Genomic DNA, 13,921 nt, shown 5'->3' with positions numbered 1-13,921 from the left:
GTGGTAACAAGAGATCAAAGGTCCTTTGTGAGCACCGCTGAGCAGCTATATACCCCACAGTAAGTGACTGAATTTCTGTACCTCAATATTGCCAGCTCTATTACTTATGTCTTTACTAAGCATCAACAGGACAGCTTCAGCTGTGCCATCCACCATTTTAGCAACAAGACTGCTATTAATAGCTGTGCTTTGGCCTTAAAACTTTATCAAGGGTTTCTGAATATCAATATATATAAATCAATATATATTCTGAATATCCAATAATTTGAACAGTGACTCTTTTTAGGTGGGCAGTCACCTGAAATTCTTAGATAAATGACCCCCATTCCTACACAGGTGAGTTCTGTAACAAATGCATTTTTGCCCACATCACATCTGGGGTGCATGGCATGGGCAGTGCTCTTCTAGACTGCAGAGGCTGTCAAACAAATGTTATTTATTGTATTTTGAATTTTGTCAGCCATTAAAATTCAATAGAAGCAGTTCACATTCTTAAACAGCTATAAAGTTGCAGAGACTTTAATTTTTGATTCTTTAGAGACTTGAAAATGCTGTTCATTACCTCAAATTAAAACACATTTGCAAGGCTGAAACAGCAATCTTCAAAGCTAGTTTGTGACTTAGAAGTTCATGTCCCAGTTCTGAATTCAACCCAGTAGACTCCTAAACAACAAAACCAACTAATTCAAAAGAGCTAGTCCACACTATCAGTTTCATACTGGGTAGTTATAAGAAAGCTGCTCACAGCAGGATAGTGGTACCCTCTGTCTGTTGAAACGCACTCTGGTTTCTATATGAAAGTGTTTTACATGAAAGACAACCACCCTTTCAAAAAACTCACTCAAAATTCAGTCAGCTTGTACTGCTGTTAACTTCTTCAGTCCCCAACTCCAAAATAGCTTTGATTTTAAAAAGAAATTAATCTATAAGTATTGTTTTCTTTATTAGTTAGTGAACATAAATTTGCAATCTACAACTGGTAAGGTCCTAATTAATTTCACGTATGTCACTGGTCATATGATTTACCAGCTCCCCTAATTAATATTTACCATCAAAGCACTAAACATAAATATTTCAAAATTTTCTAATTTATCCTTCCCTAACTATACATGAGATTCTTGTGATTACAGCATTTCATGTTTAAGAGCATAGATGACTTGTTTTCATACTCTCTATTACCATATATCCTTTTTTCATTTTTGAATCCATTTATTTTTTAAGTATGCTTTATGAGAAACCTGGATTTCAGCCCAATGTCTCTAGTAATATGCATATGAGAAGGTATGTACATAACCATAATGTTTATATTTACATTATGTTCTTTGAGTGCTTTATATAAAATACAGAAAATCACACTAATACAAGGGCCAGACATTCAATAAGTCCTAAAATCTGGCACATTTTGTGATGTACCCCCTGCCCCCACCCTGGCAACAGTATGATCTCAGATTCTTTAAGTGACCTGAAAACACTCATTCACAACACTTATCTACCAAATGTAAGTGTCAGATAGGAATCCCTCTATCTGGGATTAGCTTAAGCTTAAGTTAGTTTAAGATGACAAAGAAGAACCACTATCAAAATTAGAGCTGAAATGCTATTTCCTGTCTTGTTCTTCTGTGGGTTTTATATAGAAAAAACAGAATCCAAAGAAAAACTAACTGTGCTAAACACCAAATCATTGGGACAAAGACACAAATACCAAAATATTGGTATTAATGACATAGTTACATATTCCCTCAACATAAATGATGTACTAAAAAGAAATAAAGAAGATATTTACAAGAATCTTTTTTGGATATAAACAGCAATAGTATTTAGAGGACACTAGGTGTCTGTAAACTTACTTGTATGAGTATTTAGGACTCAAACTTTGAAACCCTGTATGATTTCTCACAAATATCCAATCTAAGCAAGAGAAAATGCTTCTGGTGCACAGAATTATCTCTGTTTTCTGATCTGCAGGTATTAGTGGGCATTACATACTTGCTGCACTTAGGGAGGGGTGGAAGGAATGAGAGGGAAGGTATGGAGTCTGTGGATCTGGCTTCAAGCAGAGTAACTAACTGCGTGCTAGCAAGCAGCCACTGATTTTTAACATCCCCCACATCAGTGGTTTCATTTTTCACTCGGGACTCTCTCAATTTCTCTGGTGTTTCCAGCTGCTGCATTAGTCTGTGCCATTATAATGCCTGCAGGATCTAAGAAATAATCTATGACAATGTTCTCTAGGCTGCTGTGTTTTGCTAACCCAAGGGGAAACACTGACAACACAGTACAGCGCTCTCAGGGTTGTTTTGCTCCGCAGGGGAAGGCTGCAGTGATTTTAAGGGTAGAAATATTTCTAGAAACTTTGTAAGCACTCTTCAAAGAGGTGGAGTGACCGTGATCACTGTTCTGACTTTTACCTTGGGAAGGAGGACTTAAATGCTGTGCTACTGCCCGCATATATTTTAGGAATGTGTATTATTACCCTTATTGTTCACCAGTGAGTGTAATGATGTTGATCACTGACACGAACCATAAAAATGTGACAAACCTACCTCCTGCCTTGGAAGAGCCAGCTGAAATAAAGCACAAATCCAAAGGATTCATAATATGAAATGTTGCAGAGGCATACTCTGTTCTAGAGGGAACAGTTTTAGAATGGGAGTAGTTTTAAATTAAACACTCAGAAAATATAATTTCTGTCCTGCATCCAGTATTAGATATAAACTATTAAATTCCACATAAATTTAGCTATGCTTCTTTTCTATAAGTTACTATTTTTATGAGTTAAAACTTGGATCAAATGAATATAACGGTAAAAAACCAATACAGTTACACTAAGTTTAAACACTACACTATCTTCCCCCATTTTGCCCAGTGTTTTTCAGAACACTCATCAATGTTTACCCTAAACTCTGCTAGTGTTTTATAGTAATTGTAGTACTACACTAACTATAACCAACAGTAGATACCAAAAAGTGGGACCAGAAGACACAACAGGACATAAATGTAGAATTGGGAGAGCATGCTGGGGAGAAGTTTTATTTCCTAAGGTATCAGTCAAGGACTTAAGGAAATATGTGGTGCCATTACATGCATTTTTCTACTGTGAATTTGGCCAATCCATAAATTAATAATTTTTTGAACCTAATTTTTTGAAATTTGCAGCATTCAATGTTTTATTGAAAACATTTTTACAGTTTTTGAATGTCATGCTATGTTTGCTTGCATTTTACCTGCCACCTGTTCAATTTTCTACTTCTCAGTGAATACAAGACCATGATTAATTGCTCTCTTCCACCTCACTCATGGTTGCATGGACTTCAGTTGTAGCTACTTAGCTGTTCCTTACACAGAAATTGTTTCCTCCCTTGACCATCCTCCTTGTTGACTCTCTGCAATTTTATCATCCTCTTTGAAAAGGGAAACCAAAAATGAACTATGTTTATGGTACAGGCATAATAATATTTAGACCTTAAGGCAATGATATGTTTTGTTCCAAGTATTTTTCTTAGCAATTCCTGTCATATTTGCTTTTTGACATCTGCTGATCCTGTGATGTTTTTGTTTATGTTTTGTCTCTCATTTGTGGAGTACCTCATTCCTAACATTTCCTAACAAAGAGCTCAGCTTTGTAAATGTAAATATTAGGATCATCCTTTCCTCTTCTACACAAGGCTATTTACTGACATTTAGCTTTAAAAAACAACAAAACAAACAACTATTGCTTACATATGAGGAGGGCCTCTGCACCTTGTTAAAATGTTCCATTTTTACAACTCTGAATAACCTGGTGTATCAAAGCTCAAGTCTCTATCAACCATAAAGAGCTAAGGAGCACAGATCCTTCCTGGCTGTCACTCACAACCTCCCCTCATTGAAAACTGATGGACATTTACAGATGGATGGGAAGGGGGCTCCAGAAGGTGTCTACTCCAACCTCCTGCTCACAGTAGATGATACCAAAGTAGTCAGGGTCTTGACCAGTTAGGTTTAGAATACCTCCAGCTGTGCAGGTTGTGTGGGTTTGTTTTACTTTTTTTACTTGGTTGGGTTTTTAACTCCTCCAACAACCTCTCTAGGTACCTACTCCAGTCGATGATCTCCATCTCCAAACAACCTCCCAAAAAACATAATAAAAGCCCCACAACATCTAACTTATTAATGTATCTTGTTGGAATTTTCCACATTCTAACTTCTCACTGTTGCATCTCATTCTTCTATTCTGTTTCTTGTCTTTTAATCATGTGGGGACATGCCACCTTATGGCAGTGCATATATACTTGTATTGTTTGAGAGACCATCACGTAGAAAACAGCATTTGGCTTTCCTTTGCCAAAACGACAACAAGTATGTCCTGCATGAAGAAATGAGCCACTGCCTTTTCTCCATGCCCCTACCACTCTGAATAGTGGTAATTCCTCTAAGTCCTACCTGTTACAAGCATCTTTTGGCTACAAGTTCTGTGCAGACTGCAAAGCAACTGATGCTGAGGGACAGAAAGCACATGCAAGTATGTAAAAGCATGGCTAGGATGTGAGAATTCTAAATTAAGTTTTAAGTAAATGCTATTTTACTACACCAACCATAACTACTACTCCAAATACTAGAGTTTCTAATGTGACTTATCAAAGTATTTAGAGGGCACTAGGAAAATGTTACCTCAAATTCTACGTTTAATGTTGTAGTATTGATCAATAAAGAAACAGTTTACACTATGTAATTCAGAGATGTAATTAATCAAATGTGAGCTTCTGTGAAAACCTTTTAACATCATTGAGCAAATTCTTTAACAAATTTATATCAAAGGTAGAGGCATACTTATATATATGTGAATGCTGCTCATACCTGTTTTTCAGCTTGTTTCAAGAGTTTCTGGAAACGTTCATCCTCTAGCAAACACAGAGGAAGGTCTGCCTCTCCTCTGCCTTTCATTTCCTCAAGCTTTTGTTTCAGGTCCCTTAAGGCCTGGAGCTCGTCGTTCAGACGATTCTGTCTCGTGCGCGACACCTGGAGGTCCAGCTCCAAGTCCAGGGAAGTGCGCGCGGGGCACTCTTGCGCAGCTCTCCGCAGCATGGGCTGGCAAACGGGCTGAGTCGTTTGGGAGACAGAACAGTAACAATTAATACCTAGAGAGGCTGGTGGAGAGCTTGACATACTGCAGTCAGAAAAGCTCAAATATTCTGGGGGGGGAAAGAGGAGGTTTACCAGTCTTTTTTTCTGAAATAAAAAAATTCACCTATCCTGGAATTTTTCTGTAGTCGCTAGCTAAAAATAAATGCTCCAACCAAGTGCACATGATATATTTAAGGTTAAAAACAAAAAACCCATTCTGATCCCTGGGATGACACTGCTGGGAGACCGAACACTACACAGAATTCCCTACAGATGTCAACTACATTATTTATTTTTGTAAATATTTGCCTTTTCAAGGCCTAACTGAACACATAATGTTACAAACTCTGTAAACATGCACTTCTTCAGCATATTTCACATTATTTACTGTCCTTTCACTGTGACTTTCTGCATGAGTAAGTCAGGCGGGAGAAGCCATCTCGGACTATTCAGTATCCCAGACTTTTCTTTCTTATACAAAATGTATCCTGCTTCCTGGTAACAAGGCTTCTAAAGGACTATTTTTCTAGTTACAATTAAGATTAAAATATAACTCTCTAAATTCATGTAAGAATTAATTTAATGCAAGAAATTGCTCTCTTGTCTCTCTCTCTCATTCTTGCTCTCTTGTCGTTCAATCCTTTTGCTACTTGAATACTTTTGGTGGAGCATCAATTCCCTTTAAAAGGGCATCTAAATCCTTGAAATCTTCACCAAAATTTGCTCAAGATGTATACTGCTGGTGTTGACTTTTGTGCAGCATAGGCCACCTTGTGTCACATTCTTTAACACAGATCCCTTTTGACAGTAACTTAAGTTCAACAAGAAATGCCATGATGCTGAGCATCAGTGTCTCCCTGCTTCAGCCACAACTAAAACAACACAGGCTTTGTTGGAGGGGAGCTGACATTGGACTGAGACCAATATGTTGATATTTCAATATGAAACTACAGGACAGAATCATGGTACTTGTGTTGCTTTTGCTGAAATACTTGAAATAAAGGGTATCCTCTATGCCATTTGATATTCCCAGTGTCCCCATAGTTCACTGCAAACCATGTGCAGGTAACAGCACATACCCGTTTAACTCTCAGGCTCCGTCGTTCTGTGGCGTTTCTCACAAACAGAGATTTCTTGGCCAGCGTGGAGCTGTCACTGTCGCTGCGATTCAGCTGCCAAAACGTACAGAACAAACAGACATAAAGCACCTCCAGATGTAAATACACCTGCACTGGTAGAACCAGTCAGGGAACCTCAGCCTTTACATACATGTAAAGTCATATTCTTGCTATAAAGTTAACAAGTTTGCAACTAGAATAAGCATCTACTCTAAAATTACAATCCTATACCAGGACAACCATTGATCTTACTGAATGAATAGTGAGTCTCTCTAGGAATTCAAGGAAGGTAACCATGGTTATTAAGTACTGGTAAATCATTGTCTGGCTGCAGATACAAACTATGGATTTTGCTTACCTGGGGCAGGCTTTTAACAAACTTACTACAGGGAAAGTAAATTACTGTAGACATACACCTGTCCAACAAGCAGTATTTTTGTATTGTTATTAATTGCAACAAGCAAAAGTGTGCCTACAGCTTCCTTCAGAAGCACTGTCTTCTTCTTAAAATCATGTGCCACAGCTCAGCGGTAGCTTCTTCATAACTTTAGCATTATTTCATACACATCAATGCAGAATGATTGTTAGGTGCATCAGCATCAGTAGGTGGTCGGAAGCATCCCTCTGCAGAATATGTATTTCAACTCTTCAGGAGAGGACAAGAAAAGGAATCCTTCTGCTAACATTTCAGTAAGCAAAGGCAGGGCCCTAAAGTGTGCTTACACAAGGCTGATTGGGAGCTGGGGTCAGAAATACAACCACTTGCAATATACAGTACACCTCTTGAGAGACAAATCTGTCTTTTCACCATGAGCCATTACTGGGAGCTCACTCCTTGATACAGAGAAGCGGCCATCGCCACTGATGTTCTTTAGGCACTTTTCAAGGGACATTTTCCAAAGCATCAACAGACTTTAGTTCTGTCCATTAGGCCTCAAAGATCTGTTTTCTGTAACATCAGAGGTGCTCTCTTAAAGCCAGGCTATCTCTTCTGATTAGAGAGCAGCTGGCACTTCACCAGAGTGTATCCAACAGGCGCTTTCCTCCCCTACAGCATCATAATGCAAGGAAGGCTGGATATGCCTGTGGTACAAGCTGGGGACTGGGACTGGGGACACCCCAGCTCTCCAGCCTTCTTTGTGAACTAGGATGCAGCTACAGTGCCCACTCTGGAGACCCCCGCAGTGGGCAACAACTGTTTCTGACACTTCAAAAGATATATCTTCAAACATGTTCCTTTTTTTTGCCAGTGAGAATCACAGAGAAGTGATGAACATTAACATTCCCAAATGATTAAGGCAAATGCCTCTAACTGAACTGGGGAATTAAAGCATAGGTATCACTTTTTTTAAAGAAACATACTTGTATGAATAACCTGTAGAAACTAAAGATGAAAATAAACTGCCTTTTCTATGGTATCTGTGATTAAAATCTATAGAGCTGGGAGTTCATGCTTATATCTTGTAACTCATTATTTTCATAGTTAGTTTAGCAGTAGCAAGACTCACAATTTAAATCTTTTTTTCTTTTTCCATGCTACCATAGATCTAGAGAGACTGGAGAACTTAGCTGCCAAAGCCATGTTTAAAACCCAGCCCCGAGGCAGCGCTTGCACATCTTTCAAAGATGCAATTACAGCAGGATTTGGGCTGCCTAGGTTTAAAACCAGTTGAGATACAAAGCGAGATTTAAAATTGATGACTGAGCTCTTTCCACACTGTTACCCTTAAATGGCTGCATTATTAAAATATGGTAATGCAATGGCATTTTACAGTGAATTCTATTTCATGTTGTAACAAATTGTTTTGCTGCGAGAGTGCTGGAGTTGCTGACGTGCAGGGAAACACTTTTTGCAGAGAGCCAGCACAGGCATCTGTGTTATTTCTCTCCAATAGGATGTATTTTTGCCCTAGCAGAGGTGTTTTGCAAGAGTATGCAACTCTGCTGAAAGTCAATTCTACTATACATCAGCTCAGATAGGGAAGGACTCTAGAGAAAGCACAGGCTCTGCCTCTTGCAGGGAAAAGCAGTACATGACTCAGTGTCACTAATGCTTCACTCCCAAGAAGTTAAATGACTCTTTGGTTAATAGCTCTTCATCCCAAATGCCTCTGCTCTTACCCTGCAGATGTATTGGTTCCGCTGGCCTGGAGAGAAGGTTTGGGAGCGCACTATCATGCTGTTCCTGACAAAGGGACGCTGTCTGCAGCTCCAGCTGGCTCTGTCCTTGGGCCGGACTGCTGTGTTCTCGTTAACCAATTCCTCAGTGTTAGTCTCTTTATCAACCTGTGAAGGAGGAATTTAATGGATAAGACTTACTATAACCAGATACATGCCCCCACATAGTTTCTGTGCTTTCAGACTTCACAAGCTTTCTCATTACCTTGTGGTGGATGGAAAAAGACCAGCGGCAAAAAGCCCTGTGCATTTACAGAGAAGCTATTCTAAGTAAAGAAATGCAAAATTCCCAAGAGGCTTAAGAGTGCATGGAGAGGCTTTGAAGGTACTCTTTGTAGCCAGTAAAGCTGGAGCTTTTGCAGAAAGGCCTTTGCTGCTTTGCTGCTTGGCAGAAGGTTTGATGCAAACACAGTACAAGTAATGTTTTCTTTGCCATTTGCAGACATTATGATTATTGCACATTTATATTTACTTTGTTTGGTATTTGCAGAAGAGCAAGGTTCTGCCATGCCAGAGATGGTGCCTGTGCACACTGAAAGGGGGCAGCTGGAAAAGTTACACTGCCCAGGTCCTTCCAGACATACTGCCATACATCCCCAGGCCTCAGCAGCAGGACTGCTTTATGCAATCTCTAGAGCCTCACCAGCCTTGTGAACCCAGGGAAAAGACACTGCTGGCTGCTGTCCCTCAGCACAGCCTGCTGCCTACTAGAGTTGTCCCACATGTGCCAGAGGGAGCCTCAAGTGGCTCCATCCCTGTGGGTGGCACAGCCTGTGCTTACTTCCATGCTGCAATCATCCTGGCTGCTGGGCTAGACCAAGCTCTGCAGCAGCTGGACATCCAATGTTACTGATGAGCAATGGGGCTTTTTCTTCAGCTTGGGTAATTTAATGAGGTTCATGATTTCCACAGTGCAGGAGATAAATACAGTGACCTAAATAGCACAACAGCAACCTTGAGAGCATGTGGCCTACAGAGATCTGTGCTGTGTCTGGCTCTGCAGTGGGGACTGCTGTCTTTCACTCATTGTCTGGGTCCACCCAGCCCAGGTTTAGCAAAGCACTTTGTGTGCGTGTCTGACCTTCACATGTCGTCCTTGCCATCTCCCCTTGCCGAGTTAGGGCTTTGATCTATATTTACTTGCTACCCAGCAGACTGTCAGTCCTTTTAATACCACAGCCTTAGCTCATTTGGCATCTTGCCACATTAATTGGAAGTTAATTACAGTTTCCAGCAAGTCCACTGAGATGTTAAACTTTTATATTGTCACAAAGTTGAAGGAACGAGATGTCACTCTTCGTCTTTTTACTTCAGTTATTTTATAGAACTTTTGATTTTAAAATATGCAACAATGTTTTTACTAAGATGCAGAAAGATTCTAAAAATTTTATTTCTGAGAGTGTTCTACCACATCAGGGATATGTTTACTAAACATTTAGTAAAAGTGCTTTCAGGAAAGTGGAATATAATTTCAAAAACAACAGTTACCAAGAACATGGAATTAGAATTTGCTTTATGCAGTGTGTGGATACAATAGTACCCTCAATTGTTCAAAAGTATACACAGTTTTAATACACATTTTGGAATTTTCTGTTCATTAATCTTTTGTCCTTTTTTCTGCTAAGACAGTTCTTGTATTTCATGCCCAAAAATTAGGGGAAAAAATAAGGAAATCGCTGCATTGGCTTAAAGATCTTGACCCTTGTCATGTGTTTTTTCCTGTTGAGCAGACAAATCAGAAAAAAAGAAAAGGAAACAATGAAACAGATGTGCAGAAATATTTTAAATATGCACAAGCTGAAGCTACTGAACTACTCTTGTATTTTGAATGTCCTCCACATGCAACAGCAAAAAAAGTGAAGATAGAGAGTCTTGGTTAATTGTCCTGGACTTACAAGTCCTGCTTAGCATGTCTGTCCAATGTCCTCTTCATAGTTCACAAGTGACCACACCAATTTTGGTACATGTACATACATACAAGTGCTACAGCAAAGGCCTCATCAAATTGTAAATGCATAGATGCAGCAGACTTCTATATTAATTTCTCAGAAATAGATTTTAGACATAGTAAGATACTGCAGGAATGTGAATTTTAAGATATTCACCAGTGTTAGAATTACAGCAGCTTGCTGGCTTTCCTGGGCCTCATCACTGTTCTCTCTGTTCTTGTCTTCATTCATTTCTGGTGCATCCATGAGTAACCCCAGGTCATCATTACAGTCACCTTCTACTTCCAGCTTAATGCCATCTTCCTCTTCATCCACAATTTCATCAGAGGCCTCTGTAAGCATCTCTAGCCTGTATGAACAGAAGTGGCCCAGGCTTATTATGAAACTGAAAAAGCTCACCAGAGGAAGATACCAGAAAGCCCAGACCTGCACTAATGTTTAAGGCATGCATTTTCCTGAGAAGGAAAACAACTATCAGTCAAATGCTTCCAACAAGTTCATGTGAAGGCACATTTCATTGCTGCCCTAAGCAAAACCCAGCACTACTACAGTTCACCTTCAAGGTTGTTATGACAGCACTGCACTCTATTCAATAGCTGTAACATTAATAATGTTGAAGGACTTTTGTTATAAGTTCATAAAACAAAAGGCTACTCCCCCCTTTCCCCCAGTAAAGAATGTATTTTCTTCTACACTGCAGCTAAGAAATTGAACAATAACAGACCTCAAATAGCAATTTAGCAAGAAATCTGTTTCTTGGGAAAGCTCACATTTTCTTCAAAAACAAGCTCATCAATGGAAGCACACCCACACTGACTTTGTCAGACAGCAGTTCTCTTTTCAGATCTAACAGCTTGCCTGTTACAGTTAATGCAACTATAACATTTGAAATTATGGTACACTTCCAGTGGCTTCACAACCCAGGTGGTTTCACAGGAAGATGTACATGGAATGGAGGAGCATTGGCAGTAGGAGTTCATAGAGCAGCCAAGAGACTGTAAACCTACAAGAATGTGAATAAAGAGACCATACAAGAGAACAAGACTTTACTCCAATTCCAGTGGTGGTGAGGCACTGGAACAGGGTGTCCAGAGAAGCCACAGATGTCCTGTCCTTGGAAATTTTCAATGCCAGGGTGGATGGGGTGTTGACCATCCTGATCTAGTGGAAGGTGTCCCTACCCATGGCAGCAGCATTAGACTGGATGATCTTTAAAGATCCCTTCTAACCCATACCATTCTATGAATCTATGATCTCCAAAAGTACAGCCCTTTTGTTTTTCTAAGAAGAGGAAGAATGAGCTGAATCATTCAGGCATGAAGAGTGAGGGAGGAAAAGTGTTTTTACCAGTCTTCCTCAGAGGCCCTTTGCTCTTGTTCCTTCTCCTCATCTTCAGCCAGCTCTTGTTCTACTGCTTCCAGCTCAGCAGATGTCCTCTCCAGCAGAACTGACACAGCATCCTGCTCACAAGGAAAAAAAATAAACCAGAGTTGAATGATACATAACAGGTAGGAAAATGACAACTCTTGCAAGAGCTGACACCCTGATGTCAGCAGACACAATGACCCCCAGATCACAAGGATAAGGGGTTTGAATTGTCAGTGTATAGCACATTGAATAATTACTTTTATACAGAGTAAATCTCAATGAAAAACAATTGGTTTTAAAATGACAATGCAATCAAATATGCTCCTGTCATCCTTCAATGTAGTTTCTCATCTTCCCTATCGTACTGTTCTTAGGTGAAAAAGGGTGCTTTTCAAAGTTACATTTTCTATGCAGTTCTCTTAAGAAGGAATTAAAGCAGAAAAGCTTATTTAACCAGAAGAGTTAGTATGTTTTGCATAAACAGCATGTTCAATGCAATGGCTTTGAGTATGCGGATTCAACAGTTAATAAATTGCAATTTTTAATGTATGCATATGAAAATAAATTACACACTTAAGGAAGCTCTTCAATAACATTTTTTCTAAAAAGAATCACAGCTGAAGGCCCTACTCACACAAAGTCACTCTAGACAAAAGTGCCTGCAAAACAGGGCCTTGGACCTTCAGGATGGCAGTTCCCACATTCAAATAACTACAATGCAATGGCACAATTGGAGTCTCTGGCTTTTTTCTTGCTATCACAGTAATAGCCAGCTCATCACTCACCAAGTCCAGTGAGTCCAGTGACTGTGATTGCTTGCTTAACAGAAACATGTATTCGTCATTTTCTTCCTTGGGTTTTTTGCCAGGACTCTGCTTGCAAGGCAACAGGTTGTACCACAGAGTACAGGTCTCATCAGAAAGTGATAAATCTGCCAGGCTGATCTGAGTCCCAGCCTGTACAAAATAAGAAAAGGGAAAAAAATTATTTAAATTTGTTCTGTTTTCTACAAAACATTCTACTGTACTCATCATGCAAAACAGGCAGCACAAATTTGACATGAACCTCAATTCCCTTTCTAACTGTACAGTTTTCTATTTCCCTCTACTTCCAGTTAAAATTGACAAATGTAAGTACACGGAAATGTCAATTCTGCCATCTCTTATTTCAATCTGCAGAAACGTCTCCCCACACGCACATCCCACACCATACCACAGTACTGCACACACCTGCTCTAATGCATTCAGCCATGAAACCCTGTGCAGCACCAGTTTGTGGGACAGCGAGTGTCACATGATTTTTCAACTGTCCCACCACAAAAATCATGCATATGGCAAATAATGGATGACCTTGGTTACTCTAACCAGGGAAGGAGGAGATGAAAAGCCAGTAAAAGAGATTAAGAAACCCTTTCATTTGGACAAACGCTGGCATCCACTGAGTTGGTACTCTGGGAAAACTTCTGAAGTACTCATGTTTGGGCTGTGCCTTGGAGATTAAAATCCTTTGTTCTTTGGCAAAGCATATTATCTTCACAGCTGCTGGGCTGCACACATAGCTCTTGCCAAGACTCTGGTCATGCTGTCCAGGGCATTCTGCTGGGGATGATACTCCCAACTCTTTCATTTGATCTTTGGAATAACTCTTGTCCACTGGAGGTTTTTGTTATTGTTGAGTCCTTTCTTCACCTTTGTATCCTGCCTGAGGTTGCATTTTTGTTCTGTTGCCCTTCCCTTTCCTCAGGGGAAAACTCTTACATACTGAAAAAGGCCAACACATTCCCCAGGAATTAAGTTAACTACTGAAAAGTGAAGCTGTTTCACAGTAGTAAGAGCCAATGAACCCCAGCAGATTGCAGCATCTCTTCAGTGTGTGGGAACTGCAAAAATCTCACTGTGCTACTAAAATCCCTCTCGTGGTGAAAAACTAGACTTGAGTTGCACCAGACCATGCAAAAGCAATTTGAAAGTAAATGAAGCATCACTGATTCAGTGATGACTACGATTAACAACAACATTCAAAGTGACAGCTTCCAATGGGCTGATCTATAAATGTCATGCTTTTTTATTTCAACAGATCATAAAGACTAAAAAGGTGTCCATCATATAATCTAAAATAACGTCCAAAATGTAATTTAGTTTGTTCTTTGTGACAAATGGTGATAATGAGGGCTTGCTCTCATTATTTTTTACTGTGGCTCTTCTT

General features: G+C 39.7%; 2 protein-coding genes across 5 annotated transcripts in view; one reads left to right on the top strand and one right to left on the bottom strand.

Annotated features, from left to right (window-relative positions):
• DCTD (dCMP deaminase) overlaps positions 1–13,921 on the top strand; it is a 211,024-nt gene that overhangs the window by 62,234 nt on the left and 134,869 nt on the right. The gene's annotated exons all lie outside the window — the stretch shown is intronic.
• Positions 1–13,921, bottom strand: part of WWC2 (WW and C2 domain containing 2) — a 95,399-nt gene that overhangs the window by 5,479 nt on the left and 75,999 nt on the right. For all 3 annotated transcript variants that reach the window (XM_077177391.1, XM_077177392.1, XM_077177393.1), the window contains 6 exons: positions 12,502–12,672; positions 11,696–11,808; positions 10,505–10,697; positions 8,343–8,507; positions 6,183–6,275; positions 4,837–5,079 (listed from right to left, as the gene is read on the bottom strand). In XM_077177391.1, the coding sequence (XP_077033506.1) occupies positions 4,837–5,079; positions 6,183–6,275; positions 8,343–8,507; positions 10,505–10,697; positions 11,696–11,808; positions 12,502–12,672 (978 nt within the window). The remainder of the gene's footprint in view (positions 1–4,836; positions 5,080–6,182; positions 6,276–8,342; positions 8,508–10,504; positions 10,698–11,695; positions 11,809–12,501; positions 12,673–13,921) is intronic.

The sequence above is a fragment of the Agelaius phoeniceus genome, chromosome 4, assembly GCF_051311805.1.
Source record: "Agelaius phoeniceus isolate bAgePho1 chromosome 4, bAgePho1.hap1, whole genome shotgun sequence".
Classification (NCBI taxonomy): domain Eukaryota; kingdom Metazoa; phylum Chordata; class Aves; order Passeriformes; family Icteridae; genus Agelaius; species Agelaius phoeniceus.
The sequence above is the reverse complement of the archived record's forward strand: the minus strand, read 5'-3'. Positions and strand labels throughout refer to the sequence as shown.